At 40.0% G+C, this 27,693-nt stretch overlaps 1 protein-coding gene across 2 annotated transcripts in view; it reads left to right on the top strand.

Annotated features, from left to right (window-relative positions):
- Positions 1 to 26,541, top strand: part of LOC308706690 (cadherin-18) — a 146,143-nt gene extending 119,602 nt beyond the window's left edge. For both annotated transcript variants that reach the window (XM_081392479.1, XM_081392480.1), the window contains exons 10-12: positions 8,237 to 8,354; positions 21,102 to 21,353; positions 25,654 to 26,541. In XM_081392479.1, the coding sequence (XP_081248605.1) occupies positions 8,237 to 8,354; positions 21,102 to 21,353; positions 25,654 to 26,207 (924 nt within the window). In that variant the 3' untranslated portion in view covers positions 26,208 to 26,541. The remainder of the gene's footprint in view (positions 1 to 8,236; positions 8,355 to 21,101; positions 21,354 to 25,653) is intronic.
- The last annotated feature ends 1,152 nt before the right edge of the window (positions 26,542 to 27,693 follow it).

Below are 27,693 nucleotides of genomic sequence, written 5' to 3'. Positions count from 1 at the left end.
GAGTGCGCTCTGACTCCCAAAGGGCATGGAATGCCCTTGGCAGTATAAGCCAGCGCTATGGCGTCAACTATCCATCTGGATAGACTTTGTTTCGAAACAGCCATTCCTTTGGAACGTCCGCTGAACGAGACAAAGAGCTGCTCTGTCTGTCTGAAGACAGCAGAGCGGGACATATAAGCTCTTAAAGCCCTAACAGGGCAAAGAAAACTCGAGTCCCCTTCCTCACTCGATGCCGGCAGGGCAGCCAGGGATATAACCTGAGCCCGAAAAGGCGTGTTGAGGGATTTCGGCACATAGCCATGCTTAGGTTTGAGTATGACTTTAGAGTCATTAGGACCAAACTCCAAGCACGCCGGGCTCACAGAGAGCGCGTGCAGGTCGCCTATGCGCTTCACTGAAGCGAGAGCCATCAAAAACACTGTTTTGAAAGACAAATGTTTGAGGCTAATAGACTGGATAGGCTCGAAAGGGGCACCTTTCATGGCCGCTAGGACCGTAGAAAGGTCCCACAAAGGAACTGAAGGAGGTCTGGGTGGATTCAGTCTCCTAGCTCCCCTGAGGAAGCGGATGACTAAATCATTCCTTCCCAGCGACTGACCCAGCGTTGAACCAAAGAACGCTGAAATAGCCGCCACATACACTTTGAGCGTGGAAGGGGATCTGCCCTTATCCAACAGCTCTTGTAGGAAGGAGAGAACCTCCGTTACCTCACATTCGAGGGGTGAAATGCTCCGAGCTGCACACCAGCCGGAGAAAACCGACCACTTCGAAGCATAAAGCCGCCGTGTCGACGGTGCTCTAGCCTGAGTGATGGTATTCACGACTCCCTCTGTGAGACCAACGGGTATCCGTTGAGCACCCACACATGAAGGGACCACAGTTCCGGGTGTGGGTGCCAAATCGAGCCCCCGGCCTGCGAGAGGAGATCTCTCCTCAACGGCAGCGGCCATGGAGCGATATCTGCCAACTGCATCAGAACTGGGAACCATGTTTGGTTCTCCCAGAACGGAGCTACAAGCAGGACTGGGCATTTCGTTTCCCTGACCCGTTCCAGCACCTGTGGCAGGAGGGAGACGGGGGGAAAAGCGTATAACGGGCAGCGCGGCCACCTCCGGGACAGCGCGCTGTCGGTCTTTGAAAAGAACGCGGGGCAGTGCGCGTTTTCGCGGGACGCGAAAAGGTCCACCTCCGCTCTGCCGAATCTCTCCCACAACAGCCGGACTGTTTGTGGGTGTAGAGACCATTCGCCCGGGGGAACATTGTTCCTGGACAGTCTGTCTGGGCCCACATTCTGAAGCCCAGGTACATGCACTGCTCTCAGCGAGCGTAAGTTGTGCTGAGCCCATAGTAGGAGGCGTTTCGCCAGCCTGTACAGGGATATGGATTTCAGACCGCCCTGGCGATTTATGTAGGACACCACAGCCATGTTGTCCGAACGGACTATGACGTGTTCGTCCTTGATGCGGGGACAAAAACGTGTCATCGCGTTGTGCACTGCCAGCATTTCTAGGCAGTTTATGTGTAGGAGCTTTTCTCGTTCCGACCACAGGCCGAAGAACGGTCTGCCCTCGAGCAGAGCTCCCCATCCCGAGGTGGATGCGTCTGTCGACACCATCCTCACTCTCGAGGAAGTCCCCAGGCTTACACCTGATTGGTACCAGTCGTCCGCCGTCCAAGGCGCCAGGGCTGAAACACAGCTCTGATCGACCTTGAGGCGTAATCGACCGGTCGCCCACGCTCTGCGCGGTACCCGCGTTTTCAACCAGAACTGCAGCGGGCGCATGCGGAGCAAGCCCAGCCGGAGAACTGACGATGCTGAAGCCATGAGACCCAGCATCTTTTGAAACTTCCTGAGCGGGGTGACAGCGCAGCGGCGGAAAGACCTCGCCGCGCGCTGAATGATCAACACGCGCTGTGGTGACAGCCGCGCTGTCATAGACTGTGAGTCCAGAACGACGCCCAGAAACAAAATCGTTTGACTGGGGTTCAATGAACTCTTTGTCCAGTTGACTGTGATACCAAGATTCTCGAGGTGATCGAGTAAAATGGTTCTGTGCTCCACGAGCTGTGATCGTGATTGAGCTAGGATCAACCAGTCGTCCAAATAGTTCAGCACTCGCATGCCTCTGAGTCTGAGTGGAGCGAGCGCTGCGTCCATGCATTTCGTAAATGTACGGGGTGCTAGGGACAAGCCGAATGGCAGGACTGTATACTGGTATGTCTGACCCTCGAAGGCGAATCTCAAGTATCGCCTGTGGTGTGACGCTATTGTATTTGAAAATACGCGTCCTTCAGATCTATTGACATGAACCAGTCTTCTCGGCGAACATGCGCGAGAATTTTGCTGGTTGTGAGCATTTTGAAACTGCGTTTCACCAATACTCTGTTCAACCGTCTTAGATCCAGTATGGGTCTGATACCGCCGTCCTTTTTGGGGACTAGAAAGTATCTGCTGTATAGCCCCCCTTCGCTTAGAGCTGGGGGAACGCGCTCTATCGCCCCTTTGCTTATCAGTTTTGATATTTCGGCTCGAAGTAGGTGAGCTACTTCCAACGAGACCGTAGTTTCGACGCGCGCTATGAAGCGGGGAGGGCGTCGACAAAACTGTAGCGAGAAGCCTCTCTTTATAATGCCTAGCACCCAGTCCGAAACCCCTGGGAGCGCTGCCCATGCTTCTGCATGGCTGGCTAGGGGCTGGATACGGAGCGCACTCTGATCGCCGTGCGACAGAGGTGCTTCGGGGGATACAAACATAGGCGTTATGCCTGTGGCATTTGAGGCGGGGCGCGCGCTTAATACAGCGGGCGAGACGCTCGTCCTCGACCTTACCACAGTGCTTAGCTGAGTGAGGGAGGACTGAGAAAGTCTCATAGGACCCATGTGAGCGAGTAGATGTGGGCTGGGAGCGGGCACATTTACTGCTTTGGGCGCGGCGTCTGCCTGAGCAGAGCGCGCGCTCACAGTTCTCGTTTTTACAGAGAGCCTGTGATGTGTTAGACATAGTGTTCGTGGGCACTGGGAAGTGGGCACTCTCACTATGCTGGAAGCGCAACCGACCTGAGTCGATTTTATGTGCGCGGGCCCTACGTGTAGGGCTGTGCTTATGTGTAGTGATGGGCACTGAGGAGTGGGCATCGAGACTACATTTATAGCACCATCGGCCGTGGCCGGGACACCAGAAAATACACTCTTTTCGAGATTTATCTGGGTAGCCGTGAGAACGGCTTTTGTGTGCAGGCAAGCGGGCGGCAGTGCAGGCTTGCTCTCTGCAGAAAACACTGGAACAGTCGCAAACCTTGGGACTGAAACAGCGGGGCGCTTGGGTGGGAGGCCGGCCGCAACGGGACTCACACACCTGCGCTTTCCCAGGCTTGCTAGGACTTCTTCGGCACTTCCGGTTTTACCACAACCCTCGATCGCGGCCCGCGCGAAGAGGGGCGCCGGGCGCTGGACCGAGAGCGGGGCCTCGAGCTGCGCTGTTGTGGCTGCTGCGAAGAGGCGGCCGAAGGCGGGGGCTGAGGCTGAGAGCTCCGCGGGGTCCGTTTGTCACGAACCGCTGCAGAACCGGAGCGCTTCGGTAGGAAGTGCTTGAAGGCTTGAGACGCTTTCTGGGCCTCGGTAAATCTCTCCACGAACTCGGAGAGAGAAGAACCAAAAAGGCCGGTGGAAGACAGCGGGGCATCGAGAAACGCAGTGCGCTCGGAATCGGCCATCTCCGTGAGCGTCAGCCATAAGTGCCTCTCAGCGACAGTGGCGGAAGCCATACACCGTCCCATGGCTTGTGCGGCGGCTTTAGTAGCTCGGAGCGTGAGATCTGAAGCGCTCCTTAAATCCGCGATGCAGATAGCGTCAGGTCCCATCTCGTCCAGCTTACGGAGGAGATCACCCTGGTAAATCTGCAGCGTAGCCATGGTGTGTAGTGATGACGCGGCCTGCCCAGCGGCGGAGAAGATTCGCGCGAGCAGCGTCGACGTCATGCGGCAGGCTCTGGAAGGCAACACCGGTTTAGTCCGCCGTCCAGCAGAGGGCGGGCAAAGGTGGGTCGCTATCGCCTGTTCCACCGGCGGAAGAGAGAGGTAGCCTCGGTCACTGGCATTATCCAGAGAGGAAAATGCGGGTGACACAGATGAGCGCGTCCGCGCAGAGTAGGGCGCGTTCCAAGCCTTCGCAACTTCTTCGTGTAACTCAGGAAGAAAAGGAGCGGGCTTAGATTCCGGAGAAGTGCGCTCACCAGGGAGGAAACTACCATCCAGCCGGGTTCGAGAGGGGGGCTCCGGTGCAGACCACTCGAGGCCGAGGCTCGCCGCGGCCAGTGCGAGTACCCGCATGAGCTCCGTCTCAATGTTGGCTCTCGTTGAGGGCTTGCGGGCAGGAGGCGCGAGATCCTCAAAGCTCGCCCAATCCTCGCTGCCTGAAGCTAGCAGAGAGCAGGAATCCTTCTCCCCCGACGCGGCCTCTGAACCGACTTCCTCTGATGAAGCGGCGGCAGACTGCGGGCGCTGATCATCAGGAAGTGATTCGAGAGAGGCCGGTGAAGCTGGCGGGCGAACCGGCGAGCTTGGTCGGGCTGGAGCGGGTTCCGGGACCCGCTGCGAGCGGCGCTTTTTACGGCGCGGCATCGCGGCGGTGAATGCAGGCTTGGAAAAGGATGCCAGGCGAGTCCTCAGAGTCACCATCGGCAAAAGCTCGCAGTGAGGGCATCCGCCGTCAGCGAGCGCGAGCGCTGCATGGTCCTCACCCAGGCAGGAAACACAGATGACGTGCTTGTCTCCCTCGGTGAGTGGGGCTCGGCACGAGCCGCAGGAAGGCATCTTGAAAAAGACGCAGCTCTTTTAGGGGTGAGTGTTGCGAAGAACACACACACACACACACAGAAAAGCAATAATATGAAAAGGATATAGGCGTCGGAAAGCGCAGCAGGTACGGCTGTAGAAGGCGGCGTTGGCCAGCGGCTTCGAGGGCTCGTCCCGCTGATGTGCTTGCTTCAACGACGCTGCTTCCGTGATCCAGCGATGCGTGCGCTTCGCTGAAGAGATTAAAATCAAGTGAGTCAGCCTTCTCGAGCTCCTTTTATAGAGGTAAGCCACGCCCGTTTCGGCGGGAAGTGGCGAGGAGGGCGCGAAGCGCCCTCATTGGCCTGATGTCATCCCAGGCCTCGCTCGATAGGCTTAAGCAGTTGCCGCAGAGCAGCCAATGAGCGAGCAAGCCGTCTCGCCATAGCTGTCTGCTGCTGCCGCAACGCGTTTTACATATATGAAAATTAAAGGATAATTTTTTGCTTCAGTGTTTCGTGAAAAGAGACTTTTCCCGTAGCGTTTTGATAAAACGCAGTACGAGAGGACTCTCGTAAGAGAACAGCAGAGAGTTGTATGAAAGCATCTGATGCATGTCCAAAAGCATTTGCAATTTGTTGGAAGGAATGAGAAACTGCTACTAAGATGTGCACAAATGACTAAATGTTGTGGAGGTTGAACTAACTGTTGTGCAAATGTAAATAGTGATGTGAGAAATGCACCAAAGCGACTGAGAAAAACTGTAAAGCAATTAAACTAACTGTTGTTTTAATCAGTTTATTTATTAATAATTAGCATAATGTATATGCATGTAATGCACAAATATGCATTTTGTATTTGTTTGTGCAGTGATTAAAAATGCTAGCAGTTACTGTACTGACAAATGTTAAGTTGGTCATCTGAAAGATTACATTATGGGTCCGATCAATATGGATTTACATTATTAGCCTGCCCAGAAAATTCCCTTAAGGAGCGCCACAGTTCCCTGCCATAAATGGTGTGGAAAAGAGAGAAAGTGTGAATATTTAGAGGGGCTGAAATAGAAAAATGGAAGGGGGTTATAGGAATGCTAATCATCTCTCAATGAGAATAAAAATCTGATCAACAAAGCGTGACAGCTCTGACTCACTAAAGCACACTCCTATTTTCCTACCCACATTTTTCCATTTAATTTTGAAAAGCTGTTTTTCACCAGTGGCCCAAAGAAAGAGAGGGATGAGAGTGAGAGAAAATAAAGGACAGATGAGGTCAAGGCCATTTTAATATCCCCTGTGTTCCCAACATAAAACAGTACATTCAGTTCCAAAAATTATCCACACTACATTACGGGAGTACCACATTAAAGGTCTTCTGTGCACTTTTCATGTGTTTTAAAAGTGTAATGTGTTCTTTCTGCACCACTAGCATCACCAAACTGACTTTACCAACATGAAGATGATCGCAAACTCCTTCCCCATCTACCATTGGTTGTAAAAATAGATCGCCCCACCCCCAAACTCACATCATTGGTAGAGACGGTGTTGCTGAGTAGAACAGAGAAATGTTTTGACAGCACCAGTTTCGATTTTTTGACAAAATCAACATGCAGATGGTTTACTTTACAGTTGTCTGTACATATGCCTGGATTGGAGGAAGTATTTTAACATACTTTATACACTCTTATCAGCTCTTTGGCTGAACATGAAACAAGTAAAACTCAATAGAACCCCAGAAACGAATGCTTCTTGTTTAGTCCTGTGATTTACACAACACACTAAAGATAGCTTTTTGTTACACATATTGGTTTCATCCAAAGCACTACCATAGTGGTTACTTTATTATTAAAGCAATTCAACTTCTTGTTAGCAGTTCATCAACCCAGCACAACACTTCACCACAATGGTAACTAGCAAAACCACTAACATAACAGAAACTTCTAAAAAACAACAAAATAGAACATTAAACATTAACAAGTCTCTCCATTTTCTCATCTTGCTAAAATAATGCATAAAATAGCACTTTATTTCAACATTTGCTCTCCCAATTCAACTCTTTTGCAAAGCATGATGGGAAGTGAAAGTCCTGTTTGATTGGGTTACTTTATTGAAACGTTATTTCAAAAAGTAAAAGAATAACTGTTTCAAGTCAATTTAACATGAAGCAATCACATTTGAACCTTAAAGGTATAGCGGAGGATTTTTTTACTTCCGGGTGGAATGCCTATACTATTGGTCCTCCTAATTGTCAATCATTCTGGTGAATCAATCAAACTTTTCAAAAAGTGGAGAGGGCGGGTCTTATCTAAAATTCGGAAAGATCCTCCGCTATACCTTTAAACCTGATAAAGTGGTGTTAAATAGAAATGAATTGTTTAAATATAGTGAAATAGTTTTCTGAGTGAACTTTGCAAGTTTCATTTGATAAAGAGAGGAGAAATTAGGACTTGAGAAATTGCTCCAGTTTCCTCAGGTTTCAAAGCTGAAGCGTTTGTATTCTTCAATGTCACATGATCATCCAGATATCATTCTAATATACTGGTTGGTGCTCAATTATTATCAGTTATTATTTGTGTCTAATATTAATAATGGTTATTAGTGCATCTCAGTAGTGTATCCCAGTTTCCACTGGCATATTAAGCAGCACAACTGTTTTCAGCAATGATAACAAGAACTCCAAATCAACATATTAGAATGATTTCTGAAGGATCATATGACACTGAATTAATTTATATAACAGTGAAACAATTGACAATGACAGCCAATGGTGTGGATTTAGTGCAGGACTACCTGGTTAGGGAAACCTTTTTGTCTCACCAATTTCTTTAAATAATAACAACATACTGACATTGATATGAAAACAAAATTATTCTAAAAACATTCACAGTAATTTACAGGCATTCACTTTACAAATTTCATTGTGAAGTTGTTCTTTTATCATTTCTGGTTTCACACCAGCAAGAAGTGATCCAATTAAGGTCTCCTTCGGTCTGAGCCTCTTCAGTTGGAAGTGTTTGCTCTTTGCAGGGAGTACGGCAGAGGGATGTGCAACTCATAATGGACCACACTCAAGGAATCGAATGCCTATTGGGTTGCCAGGACAACTTAGACCAACAGACCTGCTGGTTTTGATGCACAAAGCACTCAGCTTCCTGGAGCTGCTGAGATGCCTGCAGAGATTTCAGAAGCACTGAGTTCACTTTAAGATGAGAGAAAGAGAATGAGAAAAACAGAAAGAATGAAGCAAAACTACAGTATAAGCTGAGCTTCTGAACCCTGCTGAATTAGACTTCTGGTGGAATCTATACATGCAATTTAGGCATCTTAACTACTGTAGCAAGACCACCTTCACCAGAGAGACCAAAAAAAGCTAAAGATAAGCTAAGAAAGTTCACGAACCATCCCAGATGGGCATGAAAGTGTTTCTCACCAATGTCTTTCCTGATTTTGTTCTTCTGTTGACGGCAGGTCATTCAGACAATCACTGCTGTGGATAAAGATGATTTTGCCAATGGAAAAGGATTTTCCTTCTCTTTTCCCGGAGGAGTTCCTGCCAACCCCAACTTTACAATTAAAGACAATGAAGGTATGCAAAAACATTTTTATTATTTATTTATTCTGGGTACATTTTAAGTGTATGTGCATGGGTTGCCTGCCTCTTTCACAGTCATGGAAACCTAGAAATGTCAGGATGTCAATGTTTTTTAGTTGTAATAACAAGTCAAGTTGCTCTTTTTGAGTGTAGTCTCTATAAAAATGATATTTAAAAATCCTTTAATCAAAAACAACTGGAAAAGTCATTGAAATTCATTAGTCAAAATATGTGGGAATCCTAATGGGTTTGTGTTGATGTGTGCGGTCTAATAATCTTTTCTATTACGGCAAAAGGGTTACAATAGCTTTCAGAAGATGTTTACTATACATGCCATTTGCATACAAGCTAAACATAAATTCACATATCCTTGCTTATTAAAAATGTAAACAGCTTTAAATGTTTATATTGGTCTTAAGTTTCCATAGCTTTCAAGGATGACTGCAGAATTCTTCTGATATGATCGATGAACTTCCCGGCTGATGTTGAACCAGCATTTAGGTTCTAATTAAATGTTGACCACAAGCTTAAGAGAGACGATTGATGACAGTTTAGATGCAGACGGAAGTAAAATCTCTTATGCATGATTAATAGCTGCTGAGAGGTTAAATCAATGAGCTGTAAAGGCATTTCTCTCAATAATCAATAATCAGTACCACCATAACACCAAAGTTATTTATTGCTCTTGCTCTGTTTGTTCTGTGTATGTTTTGGGTATCTGTAAGATGGTGGTTAAAACTCATATTTGATCACCAAAATGACATATTTGAAGGTTTTTTTTTTTTTTTTTTTTTGTGTGTGTGTGTGTGTGTGTGTGTGTGTGTGTGTGTGTGTGTGTGTGTGTCATGTCTTAAAATAGCTTGAATGTTACTCTACACCCTTGCTTCATTCAGTATACAGTTTCATTTGGTTCTATGAATATGCAAATTAGCCCCGCCCTCACACAATCACACAAGCTCAGAGTATCTGATCCACTCTGTCAACTTTACACTGTAAAAAATTATTGTTGATTTTGCTTAAACAAGTAAGTAACCTGGGTGCCTTAAAATTTGGAGTTCATTGAAATAAAAAAATTGAGTTAATACAATGAAGGAGATTGGTTTAATCAACAGCAACTCAAAATAGTATGTTATCTGAACCACATGAATTATCTAAGTTGATTTGACTAAAGAAAAAAATTGTGACAACATAATTCACTCGCTATATTGCTAAATGTACCTGATTTTTCATATCAAAAGAAAAATGTACCTGGATAACCTTGCTTCTCTTAAGACCCCTGCTTCACATCGTAGTTAATGATATGCTAAAGCCCTCCCGCACATTGACGTGATTGGTAGTTTGGGAAACACTGCCAATTTCAAACCATGTTTTTGGTTCACTGCAGTTTTAAAAAGAAACCACTCAGCAATGGTGCTGACTTATGAATTTACACATGGTTTGTCTTGAAGCATACACCACATAGACATATAAACAACATTAAAAGCTTGATTTTCACCACAGGGGGACTTTAACAAATCAACATTGGTTTGCTGGTTTAAGCTGGTCTCCCAATCTGACCTATAAAAAAAGTACCCTAAACCAGCCAACAGACCAGTTAAGACCAGAAAACTAGCTTAGGCTGGTTTAAGATATGTTTGTTTTTTAATGTTGGTGTTGTTTAGACCCTACATGAAGTAATATCACTTCTTTTCTGTGGCGCTTGGGTGAACTTTGGGTAAAGTGACTGGTGAAGTTTTTGCTCTCTTCCAGCCCCCAGATTTCCAATACACAGCTCAAGCGTGGTTGGCACGGTTTATTTCCCTCATCACTGTCCCTTGCTGTCAAAAGCTGTAGTATTCCTTTGGAGGGATTACGGGTATAACCTCGCACAGTAGTGTAGTCCCTGTTGCTGTCGAATGAATTACCTGCTCCCTAAACTCCTGAACCGACGGCCTTAATGCAATACTCAACACCGATGCTCCAGGCTTGAGGTTACCGTGGAGACCACTCTTATCCGAGTGCTGCTCTCGGGTCCAAATCTGGACCAGTTGGGGTTTTTGAAAAAGAATGGGGAAAAGAGGGTTTGATGTTGGTTTTGGAAGGATACCTGATTAAGTTTTTCTTAAATTTCATATTTATTTTAATTAGGGTTAGGGTTAACAATTTAGTTCATGAGAGCAGGCAAAATTCATTCTTGAGTTTTAAACAACTAGACAGTGCAGTTGGAGGAAAAAATACACTATGTATATGTCTTAAGATGTGCTCTTCAAAGCTGAACATATTTAAACTTGACACAAATCTCAAAATGTCAAAAAAGACTCAAAATCTGTCACTCATGGTGTAAGTCACTGAAAATCAAAGAGAAGTTTAATAACTCCAGTTGACTGTCAAAATAATATCTTCAATCAGGGTCTTTTTTGAGCAAAAATTGACATACACAATCATGTGCAATCATTTGATTCATTTAATTAGCATATTATCTCATTAATCAGATTTTTTAATTGATTGACAGCCATAATTTTAATCTACATGAACTATTGTGATCAGATGGACCCAGAATGGATGTTTTAGGGGCAAGTGATAATGAAATGCCATTTTAAGAAATAAATAAGTTAAAATGTTACGTTTGTGATGAGAACAGTAAAGCTGTCCATGTCTCAAGATCAATTGGAGAAAACAGAAGAGAGGCAGATCAATGTGATAATGCAAGAAAGATTGGCTTGGATAATATTAGAGATGAACAGGTTTGACCGCCAATAAATCAACATCGCCCACAATATTTTTGGCTGATCTCTACTCCGGATTACAAACAAACTGCATTGAATTAATTTCCCAAATTGTATGTGTGGAAATATTATAAAGTTTGTAAACAGGACATTAAGACAGGCCAGAGAGGGAACACGCTAAAGAAGGACACAAAGAGGAGAGGAGGCGTGCTAGCAGATACTGAACAAAGCTCAACAAGCTCACTGTTCGCAATTCTCAAAATATTGGAAGAAAAATATCAATTTTGAATTGGGGGTGAGGGGTTATAACTGACTGTCTACAGAAAAGTTTTGATGCTATTTTCTTTTCCTCTTACCTCTGTATAATGCCTATTAAAGTAGGGTTTATAAGCGCTTACAACGATAACCAAGAAATCGCTATATTGCTGCTGTCCCATAAGCGCCACCTACTCTCAGAGAGTGAAATTGCATTTTCATTCAGTCCTTCTGATGTTTTTGTTTTGTGCAGATATTTTTAATGTAGCATAATTTCACAAATCTAAAGTCAGACCATTCTGTTTTTGCTTTAAATCTTGAAATTATACCGTCTAACTATACCGTTACATGTGTGTAGCATCTTTGTTTGGATTGTGATTAAAATGCAGTGGTTGCCTATATTTTCAAATGGCTAGAGATTTTTTTAAGGCCGGTTTTGTCTGTTGTAGAGCAAACAAATAGACAACAAATACATTTGCTTAAACAAAGGTGAAAAAAAAAAACAACGGTATCAGTATTGGCCAATTTGCTTGTAAAACAATTTGAATCAGCCAAATCATGATCAGTGCATCCCTAGATATAGTATCGTGAGTTCCACTTCTTTCCTATCAAGCCGACTGCAGTTTGGAGTTTACTTCATTTATCCAAGTGGTACTCAGTGCAAGTCTCATTCTTCTCACACAGTTTTTCGCTCTTTAATCTCTCTCCACTGGGACACTCCACTGTTTACCGGTCCTAGAATTATCAGCTCTTGCCACAGGTGGTCGATGTCGACGAGCGCTGCTCTTATTGTGTCTGTAGAGAGACTGCGAGTAAGTGAAGCCCCCTTGTCTACAAAGATCCAAAGTGCTTCAAATTTAACAATAATACCAATTTTCCATCTTTAGAAGTGCTGCAAAAGAGCAAATGGGTCTTTATGAAGGCACTTAGATACTCCGTATGTATGTAAATGGCTGTTTAGTGGTGAAAAGTAAACACATTTTAACATACTGACTGACTTTTTTCCACCTTTGACCTTTTAAGATGTTCAATGGAATTACCCGAGTGCTGCAAAATAAATATAATTTGCTTCGATCTCTATTTCTGGATTTATCTGTGCACAGTGAAAGGGAGGCTAAATGGACTAAATTATAGTCAGTTCACGTTTTGCTTTATGAACACAGTCTCTGTGTGAATAACGATGTAAGATGGAGGGCCCCAGAGTGCAAAGAGGGGCCCTCGCACGGATATTCAGTTTGATTATGTTCTCTTGTCAATTACGCTTTGTAGTGGAGCTGGTAATTAGAAAGGTATTATTCATGAGTGAGCTTACAAATGGCATGGTCAAAAACATGCTGAAGGCACGCAAACATGAAATCTTAGCTTCGATTGCATGCTAATCAGTTCAGCCCTTGCACACATATACACTCAAACACCATCTTAAAGGAACAGTTCACCCAAAATAAAAATAAAAAACATTTTTTTTTATAAATATATATTTGCATAATATTTTATTTTATTGTTTGCAAATATATATATATATATATATAATTTTTGGGTGAAATATTCCTTATATCTCTAACAAAAATCCCAGATATAATTTTTTTTATAATCTTTTTTTTCTCCACACCTCATTATTTCTCACTCTCTTGCAAGTACACCCATCTGCTTCCAATAAATTGTTAGTTGTTTATCTGTTTCTCTCACTCTCTGTCTATCCTTCCTGTTTCCCATCTGTCTCTGAAAGACATTCTATTTCCATCGGCTTAATACACCATATCTTCAGGCCTTTATAGAGACATGCTTCTCTATAGTGTTTAACACTACCTTGTTTTAATATGCAGCCAGCATCTGAGAAGGCTGTTCTCTTTTATTTGGTGTCAGTCCATTGGTGGGCGACTGGACAGGAAACCAGATAGATTGTAAACCAAAAAGTTACAGGAGAAATTAGTCATTTACCAGTAATTATGATCATTATTATGATGGTGAACATAAGGCCATTTCCTAACTGGGTGATGGGAATGCAATACAGTCTGAAGATAACATATTGAGTTATGAGTGACCATGATAAAAGATGTTTTTTCAATATAATGAAAGGGAAGAAGACTAGTTCTGTTCCGTGGACACGTATGATAGCTTTTTGTGAGAAACAGACAGAAATTTAAGCAATTATTCTTTTATTATCTCAACATCTCGTTGCTCTTGGTGCTTTCGTAAGAGCTCATGAGAGATGTAGCATTGTGTGAATAGTTCATGAATAAATTATTATTTTTGAGCTGAATCGTTTCAGTGAATCAGTAGATTAATTTCACAAAACCGTTCTAAATATTTAGTAATTTGGTAATGTAGATAAATGTAGTCATTTCACTCATATATATACTGTCACAAATCACAATAGGGAAGAAAATACAATTAAAACTTTTGTTTTATGCTTACTTCGTGTGGTTTTATCTATGAATAACTAAATGAAATTGCTTCAGTGTAGTTAATTTCTGTTAGTTGTTTGTTTGATGTGCATCAAACTATCTAACATGAAAAACGTAACTTTAGCTGAACTACAGTAGATTGAGTGACTGTTTTGTGAAACTACAGTCTTAAAGTATCTTAATCTTTGTGTATAATGATCATGTTTTTTAGCAGTATGGAAATGAAGTCCAGTGATCGGACTTACAGTACATCATAAGTAAAACTTGAAGAAAAGAACTTGGGGAATTTCTATGTCTCCTCTCTCTCTTATTCACACACATATTGTTTGCTTTAGCTAGATGGCCCTCAGGCAAACGGCGGGATTAAGGGTGTGTGTGTATGTATATACTATATATAGATATGTATGTATGTATGTATGTGTGCGTGTGTGTGAATACAGAATCAACCTTATTTATAAAGAATATATTTATTTATTCAGAACAGACACTGAATTTGAGCAAGGAACATGGCCTAACTTCCAAATTACTTATAATTAGTCTTCCCTTGATCCTTTGGCTGGTGCCAAATCATCACGATGACATTTTCTTTTCCCTTTTTTTTTTTTTTTTTTTTTTTTTTTACAGGCAATTAAACCAGCGCTCAGATCTCTAAACGACCCAGTTACTTTAATAGATCAATTGATTTCTGAAGGCATCTTTTTGCACGTTTTCATAAAGACCTTTCTAGTATAGCCCTTCATCAGAGGAGTCGAAAGCTGCTGTCAGGCTGATGATATTTGGGAATTTTAATTAGTCGGAGTGTCACTCAGATTGAAGTGTTGTTATGCGACAGAACATGGCTGGTTTCCCAGTGAAAGCTGTTTTTTTATTGCTTCAAAATTATATTTTGTTTTTTGTTTTTTCCTTTAGTTGTTTAAGGGAAATGATAAATCAGTGGAGTTTCTGAGGTTAGGGAATGCCTCAGTGCTGCTTAGATATTTTCTAATTCTATTTAATTCTTTATATTAGTTCTTTGATAACTTATTAACCAGACTATGCTGTGGTTTTGACGTTTTTTGAGATCAGAGAGACCAAACATGGACTATAACAAACACTTGGCACTCCAGCCATTCATACTTTATAGGGCTCGATTGAAGGGTTCTTGTAAAGATGGCAATGACTCTACTGCAGAAATAGGGCCCTATTTTAACGATCTGAAACGCAAGTGTCAAAGCGCAAGTAACTTTGTGGGCGGGTCTCGGCGCTGTTGCTATTTTCCCGGCGGGATAAATGACTCTTGCAATCTATCTAATCTAATCAATCAATCAATCTATCTATCTATCTATCTATCTATCTATCTATCTATCTATCTATCTATCTATCTATCTATCTATCTATCTATCTATCTATCTATCTATCTATCTATCTATCTATCTATCTATCTATCTATCTATCTATCTATCTATCTATCGTTTGTAATAATATGATTTGCAAAAATGAAAACTGCTGCTTCTGTGTAGATGAGAGAATCAAAGTGTATGTGCGTTGTGCACGCTATACATTATGGTCAAGCATGCGCCCTTAAAATAGCATAATGAACAACGCGCAACGCACCACTGACTTTAGACTAGGTTTTTTCTGGCCAGTGGTGCAATTGTTTTATGGAACAGTAAAATAGCACCAGGGATTGTTTGCGCCGGAACACGCCTCCTTTTTTGCGCTGAACCGCCCAGGGAGCGCAAGTTCATTCCCTAGTTTAGCGACGTGCTTCTGTGGAGGGAAAAGGGTTGCATAATAGGAATGATACATGCGTCGGTGTACAAAGTCAATTGCGCTGGGTGCAAGATAGGGCCCATAGTGTTAACCAGTAGCCAAATAGTTATCATTACAGTATTATTTATATACAATTTTATATCATTTTCATCGTAGTTTACATTTTAGTCATTTTGTTGTGTACTTTTGTCATTTTTATTGTAATTCTAAAACTAACTTTTTGTCACTCTTGCCATGAAACATGTTAATCCTTATTAAAGTTACAAAAGTTATTCAGTCTAGAGTAGTGGGTGATTTTTTTATGTTAATTAAACAAGTTCAGATGCAAAAGCCTCTAAGTGCCATCTGAAATTTTCTTCTAGAATTATCATTTTTATCAGGCTCGTATATTTAAGTTCAGTAATTTCACTTAAATTGCAATGAAAATTACCTATGAATTGTCATTTAAGTGAAATTAGTGAACTTAAATATACAAGCTTGATAAAAATGATCATTCTAGAAGAAAATTTCAGATGGCACTTTTGCATCTGAACTCTTCAAATACCTTATAACAATATACTTGAAAAAGAGGCAATGCTATTCACATCTGACTTATTATGCCCACTTTTTGTTGTTGTCATTGTTGTTGAATACTCTGTTTACTCTGAAATATTTTGTCATATGCCGTTTCAAGTTGACTTTAAATTAGCTCTTCAATGCACATTACTTTACGGTTGCTAAGGTGTTCTGTTGGGTTACTAAGGTGTTCGGTTGGGTTGCTAGATTGTTCTATGTGGTTCTAGTCCTACAGTGTATGTCGATGGGATTTGTCCTGCCTGTGTTATCGCATGCCAGGGAAAATGTTTAGTGAAGTCTGTTGACTTAGAAAAATAAATCTCCAACAAGGTGTTTGAGGTTTTATTCATATACAAATGAGTCAGGATGAATTATGCACCAGAGTTTAATATTTTAGGCTTGATTTTTTTTTTCAGATCCATAACCTTGTGTATCAGCCATACAAACAGTTGTGCTTTCCATAACAGGCACAACATAAACTGTCCTGAATAAATTATTTGCTGCAAGTGCACAAACTGTGTTGCATACAGACTGCTTCTGACAAGGATAAATGATTCAAGAAGATGGACTTAAAACAAGCGTGTAAATATTGAGCCGAGAAACAGCATGCACACCAAGCGCCTGGGAAACAGTTGTGTAGTAAGCAGTTTGTTTCATCAACTCACCTGTTCAGCAGCAGCCCAGTGTACCAGTCATCAGGCCATCAAAATGGCCCTTTTTTCTGCTGAAGTGGGCAAAGATGCGGACGCGGTGACCTCCTGCTCACCGCAGGGTGGCTATTTGCCCCACTTTAGCTTAAAAATGAACGAAAAGACCAGTTTTGTGCGATATACTGTAACAGCCTAGTTGGGAGCTGGAATGTTATGTTTTTATTGTTTGCGCTGAGTAATGAAATTCTAAGAATGTTGGATTGCTTGTTCTTTATATTCATCCTGTAAAAGCATAAGTATTTCAAAAGCATCCGCTTAATCTGCAGCAAATAACTCAAACTTGATATTTGTCTTTATTGTATAGATTGTGAGAAAGAGCTGAATGGCATCGCAAGCCGCTTGACATCTTAAATGAGCCTTTTGACGGAGCTGAGTGAAGCAGCAAATCGAATAAGAATTAATTGGCTATGGAGTGCTAGCTACCAATCGCTGAGCATCTCATTAGCATACGCACATTATTTGGCCAATGGAAATGAATTCCTTTAAAGGAAATGGAAACATTGTGCGTGATAAGACCCATTTTCCCTCATATCAGTTGTAGGGCGGTTGTTTTCAGAGCTGAAATGTTGACAGATGTGAAGGTGGTGGTGTCGCTCTGTTTTTGTGTCCTGAACATACAGCTTATTCTCTCACATGTCAGTTTGAGCAGTGTTGCGGTGCAATTAGAGACAGCGTGCTGTCAGCCACCAGCAGGACCACACGTCAACATAAACCAAGACACAAATGTTTCCCTCTCTACAAAGCTGCAACTTCTTTCCATTTATTTGTTATAAGCATCATTAGGGAAACGATTTATTGATTTTAAGTCTTCATAGTTAGAAGGTTATTTGTTGTTTTGGGAATTCATGAGTGTGCATTGTGAAATTAAACTTGTCCGCTAAGGGCCAATATTCACTGCCTGCATTTGATTTTCTTGGATTTTTGCATTTATTTATGAAGGCATACCATTTCTAACCATATAAAACCATTTGCCATCAACTTTTGGTTTAAATATTAGATATTTTTGATTGAATGAATTCAATTCAATTGGAATCAGATGCATCATAACCTTTAAAATCAAATCAAATAATACATGATGTAAGATGTGGAACTCTGAGAACTGTATCAGATGTTCAGATCAAAGGAACTTTATTTACTCCTTTATCATTATTGAATTATTTCTATTTTTTGTTTCTCTTTTCTCATTTTTTTTTTTTTTTTCATTTTCTCTTTCAAGGGTTATTCCCTGTTCAAAGTTTTTAAATATATTTACGGAGATAAAAAATATATATATTTATATTATTATACATTTATATATTTAAATAATTATATATAATAAATAATTATATATTTTATTAAATATTACATATTATTATTGCACTTAAAATGTTTTTTGTTACCTCCAGACCAAGAAAATTGAGTTGTGAAGACTGACAAAAATATGAATGCAGAGCCTCTTTGGACATTCTTGTATTTCTGACCCTTGTGAGCAAGATGTCATGTGTCATGTATTGTCTGCCATGAACAAGATGTTTACTTCAGATTCATTTGGGAGAAGATTTCAGCCTTCAGATTCCTCTCTCTCTCTCCCATTTTTTTTTCATACAGATATCATGTACCTGTATTAAAGACAGCACATTGTTTAGAAAAGTGTGTTCTCTGTAGTGTGTCTCTGTGATTGTTTATGGGACACAGTTGGATGCCAGCAGCGAGAGCTTTTGGTGTATCTGCAGGTATTTAATGTTGCGCTGGCAGGGAATGTTAAGACAGATAGCAGCTTCTGACGTTCCCATATGTGTGCAGGCGTAAATGCACATATCCGTGTTAAACTCCATATGTGTGCAGGCGTAAATGCACATATCCGTGTTAAACTCCATATGTGCGTGCACATATGTAAAGCAGTAGTAGTTGTCAAGTAATGTGATCATGTCTTATCGATGCTTATGAGTGGGGAAAAGCAGTACGATAACACTATAATACATTTATTTACTAATATTAAAGTCGCCATGAAATGGAAGTTGCGATCGTCTTTGCTTTCCTATTGTGACATGCCTTCTCGAACAAGAAAAACGAAGGGCGGGACTTGATTTTTCTCCATTTGAAATGAATTGGATCACTGGATCATTGTGGTTTGTGATTGCTGCGATCTCATATGAGTGACAAGATGTCCCATTGCAAACTTTGTTCATTTTTGATTTGCCACAAAAAATAGTTTCAAACGAGCCACAGCAGAATGAACCGTTAAGCATCTCCGGGCAACACTGTGGCGTTACTGAATGAATCAGTGTTGAACGAATCTGTTGGATGATTCAACGGTTCACTCGAAAGACAGACACTTGTTTCATTCCTGAATGATATAGTGACTGCGTCCGGAAACTTAGTCAGCTGACTTGTTGCCTCATTCCCTTATCAGGCAATGATAAGGTATACCTCTCGAAACTGATTTCAGACAGACTTCTGATGCAACGAAATGGTTTAATGATCTACAGCAAAACTAAGCAAATATTTTATTACTTCCATAGTAATTTCTCACTAAATGACATCAGAAGTGGAAAACTTTCGTCAAAAACATACATTTATATACATTTGGGATATAAAAGGCAGTGAAGGATACATATGCTGCCTTCAAAAATCGCTCACTCACTCTTTTGCTGCTCATATGACTCATATGCTGCTCAATTGTATTTGATTTCCCCTTATCCTTGTCCGTCCAGCATCCCTCACTCAAAATGCTTAGAAACGTAAAGATTGCTGGAGGATGTGAAGTTCAGAGAGAGCGAGATAGAGGCTCATTAGGTTGATTCTCGGGTTAAGAGCTTTACTCGCTGTGCTGTAGACGGCCAGTATTAGACAGACCTCACGTATTCTGGGCTCAGGGAATGCGAGTTCTCCCATTAAAAGCCCATCTGTGGGAATGGGGCTCCTAAATGCTCTGAAATGGCACACACTGAGGCAGAGAGCCTCAACGAGAGTGGCCTGTGCTCAAACCAGACTAATTTAATATAATGATCTCTTATCTGCCCTCTTCCTCCCTCTCTGTTTTTCCTCTTATTCTCTGTGTGTCTGTGTATTTATTCTCGTCTGTTATCACTCTTTCTCATTACTTCTACTTTTCACCCTTGGATTTTCCTCGTTTTCTTCTTTTCATTCATTTTCATTTCTTCATTTCAATTCAATTGCTCATTGTTCTGTTAACAATTATTAGCCTTTTGTGTTTCTTCAACTGTGGGCACTGTTGGCCCTCTATACTTTTAGTCAAGCTCACTCGCATTTTTTTTTTTTTTGTGTCCAATAGAGAGTATGTATATGAAATCCCTCATTTTGTCTGAACCCTTATTTTTCTTAATCAACAAATGTAATTTCTACATCTAGTTTAGTAGTAAGTGACGTTGGTAGAAAGGGCATTTAAAACTAATGCCTTAACAAATTTCTATCAACTAATAATATTAACTACGGGACTTATTTAATAGCATTTTATGTATCCAAATACAAAAATATGATTTTTTTTTTCTACAATTTGACACAATTGCTGTACAGCTTATTGAGAAATGACGCACAATAATATATTCAGACTTTAAAAAATTTATTTTTTCAAATATTTCACCTCAAGCTCTTCTATTTGGCTACCAATTATACATTTGAAAACTTTAAGTGACAGTGGTTTTGGCCATGGTGGTAATTACAGCAAAACTGAGAGACAGACATCATTTGTGTAAAAATTTGTGCTGTCAAATCGATCGCGATCAATCGTATCTAACATAAAATGTTAGATACGATTAAATGTAAAATGTTATACGAGCCCCATATAATAAATATATAGTGTACATTTATATTTACAAACTTTTATGTTAGATGTGAGTAATCGCGTTTAATCAATTTGACAGCACTAAAAATTATATTATAATTATATATTATTAATTTGCACAAATACTGGAAATGGTACACAAAAAAATTTGAATATTTGACTCTTTCTTTAGATGATCATGTTTTTTTGTTTAGTTTTTTTGTTATTGTTGCTATTGTATGATCGATTAAATTGTTTTCATATTCCATGTTTTAGGATTTAGAGTTTGGGTCTGGGACAAGCATAAAACAATAAACTATGCATACAGTAAAATGCATTTGAAAAGTACAAAAAAAATAATAATATTGAAGGCCTAGTTTTCCAAGACTATTTTTAATGTGGCAGCCATATAACATTGGAAACAAATTAAATTCTGTCACTTTGTACTCCCCCTATTTCAAGTTTAAAATCATGTTGATTTTTTTTCCATAGAGCAACAGATGTCAAGTTTCATATAAACCAAATATTTCATCCGAAGCCATCCGTTAGCTCAGTGAGTCATTAATTGTGACCTCATCCCTTGTCTCTGTCCGCAGACAACACTGCCAACATCATCGCCAGACGGAGGCGCTTCCACAGACTGACCCAGGAACTCTACGAGCTCCCGGTGGTGGTGTGGGATGACGGGGAGCCCGTCCTGAGCAGCACCAGTACCCTCACGCTCCGGGTGTGTTCCTGCCAGAGAGGCACCAGACTGAAGATCTGCCAGGGCGAAGCGTTTCTCTCGTCCGCAGGGCTCAGCACGGGCGCTCTCATAGCCATCCTGCTCTGCGTGCTCATTTTACTGGGTGAGTTCAACCTGAACATATCAACAGTTGTGCAAACATTTTTTTCATAATGTGATCCCCCACCCCCCACACACTTTTAATTACTTTACTTCCATGACAGGTTAGATTTTTGCGAATATTTTTTAAGGCAAGATCAAAAGAATAAATAATGCAGATTTATCTTGCAGCCATTTTTGATGATATTTACCAGGGGTGGCAATAATTCTGACCACAACTGTACATGAGAATATAAGTGCTGTTGTTCATAGGTAATGTGTTACAGCATTCGTAAAGCTAACTTCTGCAATATAATATATTTCTGAATAAAATGGAATATTAAAAACATAATAATCTATGGCAGGGTGTTCTCGTCTTATGGATGATAGGGAATTATATTATTGCTTAATGTAATTAATTGACTTGTAAATAATAAATATTATATTTAAATAATAAATAATACGTTTAAAATAGTAAATAATGTTTAATAAATATAACACAGTTCTATTATATTTAAAAGATTATTATATTATAAAAACATAAAATAAATAAAATATATATATATATATTTGCATTTATATTTAAACATTTTACCAATTGTCTACCATATTATATTATATCATTAAACATGATTTACTATTTTTGATATTTACTTTTTATATTTTTATATTATATTTATATCTAAACATTATTTACAGTATGTGTCATCTTTAATATTCAATTATATTAGTAAGATTTTAATAAATAATTTATCAAGTAAATATTAAAAATAGTAAATAAAAATATAATATAATATTAACTTGACTAGGAATTAGGCTCAAAAGAAACAGTATGATGTTGGGAGAGTGTTTTTATATTACCACAAGCAGTGTTCAGTGGATTAAATAATTTACTAAATTAACGATTGATCAATCTACAAATTAAACTCACTCATACTGTCATAAATTACTAAAACGTCATCCGAATTTGACAAATAATAAATTTTCTTGCCCCTAATAGTCAACATAATGCAGGGGAAACTGTAAAATGAACTACAGCAGTGCTAAACTTGCATCATAAAACTACGACACTCAAACTATAAATGTATGAATTAAACTCACTGAGACTGTCGACAGTTTATTTTCCATGCATCATTTTATTATATCCATGTTTGTGGTTAGCTACAGTCAAATCATAGCCTGGTTAAAACCAGACCATTCTCAGTAGTAACTGAGTTATGCTCTGGCAAAGCTGCATTAATAACTCATTTCCAAAGGGGCGTCACCAACGGACGTCGCTCAAATGCCTCCGGGCGCAACTGGATAGACCTAAAACCATTCAGAGCGATCGTCATCGTGTAAAGCCATATGCTGCGTCCTAAGTTACACTACGCCATAAAAGTATGTACTCTTTTTGTGAAGACAAGGTATTTACTTTTGAATGTGTAGCAAAAAAGTAGGCAAGCTTTGGGACATACTACTTCGTCATCTTTATCGGACGGATCTGTCATGTAAACTGCCCTGTCAATCATCTTGTCACAGTTAAAATCCTCTATTAAATCTAATTTAATTTCCTACCGTTTCAGACAGAAATGTAGTAGCACGTTCATCTGCCAGTGGGTCTTTCATGGAGACTGTCCTCGTGTGTTTGCAATTTGAATATAATAATGCATTTAAACATTGATGCGCTTCACCAACGGACGTCGCTCAAATGCCTCTGGGCGCAATTGGATAGACCTAAAACCAATCAGAGCGATCGTCATCGTGTAAAGCCCGCCTCAACGTTTCCGATTGGTGCCGCGATTTCGACGGATTAGATATGGGATTGAATGAGCTCTTTGCCAGACTACTTGTAGGGCAAATCTAAATTTGCCGGAAGTTGTCTGGGTTTTCCCAGGCTAGTCAAATCATATAAAACAGTGAAATCGCCCTCGAACTCTTCTGTCTTGCCTGCACTCGAGACGGTGACGGGAGCTGAGCTTCTCATTTGAGCGAAAATCGCTTCTCATTTGCATAAAGTGAAAATTTCTCAACTGTGTAGATTACCTAGATATTGCACTTTTTTAAAATGAGACTCTATAAATCGAGGGGATGGGGGGCCTACAAAACCTCTCAGCCCCGGGGCCTAACATTAGGTTAAGCCGGCTCTGTAAACGGAGGTTGGTTTTCTTCAACTGTTCCCCAATTATCACTTTTCCAGTTTTAGTATTCACAGCAGGATTCTGGTATTCATTGTCCTAATTCCACATGATCCAGCCCTGTTTAACCCTTGACTTTTCATCTTTCACCTTTTAAACCTGCGGATCAAAAGTAAAGGGCGTACTTAAAGGATTTCATGGGTCCCGTAACAGCAGGTGATGGGTCGTGACCACATCAAAACATTGATGAATGCTGTAGTGTTCACATACCGCACCATGCTGTGTGTGTGTGTGTGTGTGTGTGTCTGTGTGCGTGTGCGTGTGTTTGCGCGTGTGTGTGTGTGTGTGTGTGCGCGCTGATCATCTACATTGGTGAGGGAAATGGGTTAATGAACATAGTAAATTATATATTTTTTTCAAATGCAGAATGTTTTGTGTGATGGCTACAGTAGGTTTAGGGGTAGGGTCATAAATGGTATAAAAACCATTAAGTCTATGGAGATTCCCCACAAAGATACTGAACCAGAAGTGTGTGTGTGTGTGTATATATATACATATACTTCTCAGTAGCCCAAACTAAAACAAAAAAATAGGCATCCATGAGCACATTCCCACCTCTTCCTCTCACCCTTTTCCTCCCTCTCTCCGGCCCTGGATGCATAGATGGGTTAGGTCTCACCTCTCGGCTGTGATGCCGTCTCCTGTTCAAAAGCCAGAGAGATTTCCACCGCTCACCCTAGCAGCTGCCGGGGCTAAATATAGTTCTGAACGACGTGCTACATGTTGCGCTAGCTTTGTTCTGCACATCCCCGCTCAAACACGGCTCTGTTTGCTCCTGGTAAAATCTACTTGTTGATAAAATCTCCCTCCTTCCACTCCACAAATCTGCTTCCTATTTGTTGGCTTTAGCAGAGCTGATTACATCGAGGGAAGTGAGAGCTACTTGTTTGTTAGCAAACACTGAACAGAATGTGTCACTTTTTGCGTTTTGTGTAACAGCACAATGGTGTGTTGCTGCCGTGAAATATTCATACAACAGCTCGCAATATGTTTCGTTATCTTTTTGTCTACCGTCAGAATTACCAAATTTAACATTGTTTGCATTCTTGGTTGAATCATGTTTAGTCGAATCATTATGTTTACTAGATAAGATGGTAGATAAGTACCAGAGCTAAGAGATAAGAAAAGATAATAATCTTAGCTCTGGTACTTATCTACCATATTATCTAATTATTATATACTATTTTTTTTTTTTTAATATATGCACTTTACATCAAAAAAATTATGCACTTCTATATATCCTACATGAATTCTACATGTATAAATTTAAAATTATTTATTAAAACAGTAGTTGCTTTTTGAAATATATATTAAAAAATGTATATAATATATTATATATATATATATATATATATAGTATAATTGTTTTAATAATTCTTTTCATGACTTTTTATTAATTTCATTTTAAGAGTTTTCAATGGATTTTACCTTCTGTCTGATCAAATAGTCCTCTGTAGACTTAGAAACTTTAAATAAATATCACACAGAACTTGTTTTTAATATTGTTCAGATATATTTCACATGTGATGCTTTCATAAACCTTCAGTCGTGTCAGCTAATAGTGTATCAGTGAAGTGAAAGCTAATCTAGACTAATGTGTGATATTGACTTGCTGTTCATTTATCGTGGCTCTTTCCATTCCAATGAGATATGAAAGAATCATCATTCATCCGCTCTGATCTCTGGCCCCTGATGTGTTTGCTTGTTCATGCATTGACGATGCTTCACACCTGCTTTTCCCTTATCCCGGTAATGTGCCGCACGTCTCCTGCTGCGTGACACATTTGCTGTAATGGTGGAGCGTTCCCTGGAGAAATTATTCAGTGTTAATAACAATGATGAATCATTTTTATTTATTTAATTTATTTATTGTTTCAGTTTTCCGGTACTTGACATGAATACGGTTTGCACCTTCAACCTCCTAGCAAAATTTCCCACAGCTCCGGATGATATTTAATAAACACAATGCAATTATCTCCCATTCCTGTTGATTTTGTTATAATATCAGGCTTTTCTGTACTTTTCTCATCAAGGCAATGCTATGCATTCATTTGAATCATATTGCGCTTTATTTTTCAGAACTCATGTTTATGAATATTAAGTAGTTGTATTTGGTATAATTAGCAGTATTCTTCTTGTTCCTCACAGCCATCGTGATTCTGTTCATTACGTTGCGGCGAAGCAAAAAAGAGCCGTTGATCATCTCGGAGGAGGACATCCGTGAGAACGTCGTGACGTATGACGACGAAGGAGGCGGGGAGGAGGACACCGAGGCTTTTGACATCATCGCTCTCCGCAACCCAGCAGCCGCAGAGGAACTCAAGTTCCGGCGGGACGTCCGGCCCGAGTGCATCCGGCCGTGGTCATCACGGAGACCGGCCCGTGGCCGTGTCAGCCCCTCGTCCCTGGACACGGATGAGCAAACGGACGTCGGTGAGTTTATCAAACAGAGGGTGGACGAGGCGGATCAGGACACTAGCGTCCCGCCCTATGATTCTTTACAGACCTACGCCTACGAGGGTCAGGGGTCGCCAGCAGGCTCTGTCAGCTCGCTCGGGTCGGCCGGAGCACACTCCGAACTGGACTACAACTCTCTGGAGGACTGGGGTCCAAAATTTGAAAAAATAGCAGAACTTTACGGAGAGGAAGTTGAAACGGCGTCTGAATCCACTGAAAAGGCGGAGTCGGAGAAGCAGACATAAGTATTTGTCAATGTCGGTTAAAACTGTGAACGAACAAAGCTAAAAAAAAAAAAAAAGACATTTTTCGACATCCGCCGTCATGGTTTCATCAATACAACGAGACGCTCTCGGACTGTCGCGCTCTACAGCTGTAAAGTCAGACTGGCTGCCTTTTTTCTCTCATTTCTTTTGGATGTTCGGAGCTCTGAGTCCCAACAAGACAAGAATGGTTTTGAAAAGAAAATCAAGCAAAAAAGAATAAAAAAAAAAAAAAAAAAACTAATGGAAATAAGGAAACTATTTTAACTGGTGTATATTTTTTATTGCTCAATAAAGTCCTGAATTCCTGACACATAAATACTGTATACATGAAGTTATCCTTCACTGTTATCTATCTATCTATCTATATATCTATCTATCTGTCTATCTATCTTTCTGTGTTTAAATGTCTGTCTATCTTTGTATTGGTTTTATATTATTTATGATTCTTGCTGGTGCCTCAGGAAAATTCAAACAGACATTTTAGATATACAACACAAATATTATTTTTTAGAAACAATGAACACTGAATATTTAATCATTTAATTTGAATATATACACAGTACGTCAAAGTTTTGGAAACATTCAAAATAAAATGTCTCTTTTGCTCACCAAGGCTGCGTTTAGTTCATCAAAATATACAGTAATATTGTGAAATATCATTACAATTTAAAACAATTGCTTTCTATTTGAATAAATTTAAAAAGGAATATATTCCTGTGATCCAAAGCAGAATTTTCAGCATCATCATTCCAGTCTTCAGTGTCACACGATCCATCAGAAATCATTCTAATATGCTGATTTGCTGCTCAAGAAACATTTCTTATTATTATCAATGATGAAAACAGTTTTTGCTGCTTAACATTTTTGTGGAAACCATGATACCATTCAAACATTGTGGTAAGATTTTTAAAAAGAGAGAGAGAAATTAATACTTTTATTCATCAAGGATGCATCAAATTGATCAAAAGTGACAGTGAAGACATTTATAATGTTACTAAATATTATAAATGTTTTAATAAACTTCATAAATACATTTAAAATGAACACTGTTAATTGAACTTTCTATAGAACCCTGAAAAAATTACATTTCCACAAAAATCAAAACTGTTTTAAACATTGATAATAATAAAAAATGTTACTTGATAAGCAAATCAGCATATTAGAATGATTTCTGAAGGATCACGTGAGACTGAAGACTGGAGTAATGATGCTGAAAATTCAGCTTTGCATCACAGAAATAGATTACGTTTAAAAATGTTTTCAAATAGAAAACAGTTATTTTAACTTGTAATAATATTTCGCATTATCGCTGTTTTTACTGTATTTTTGATTAAGTAAAGGCAGAATTTTAAAAAAACATTAAAAAAAAATTGTTTCCAAACTTTTAACAGGTTTGTTTTTGGTAATTGCTGTTTTTTAGGTACTTTCCAACTTTTCAACGCCGTTTTATGTGATATTTAAATTT

Source organism: Scardinius erythrophthalmus (genome assembly GCF_964197995.2).
Source record: "Scardinius erythrophthalmus genome assembly, chromosome: 18".
In the NCBI taxonomy this organism is placed as follows: domain Eukaryota; kingdom Metazoa; phylum Chordata; class Actinopteri; order Cypriniformes; family Leuciscidae; genus Scardinius; species Scardinius erythrophthalmus.
Note: the sequence above shows the minus strand (reverse complement) of the source record. Positions and strands in the feature narration are given on the sequence as shown.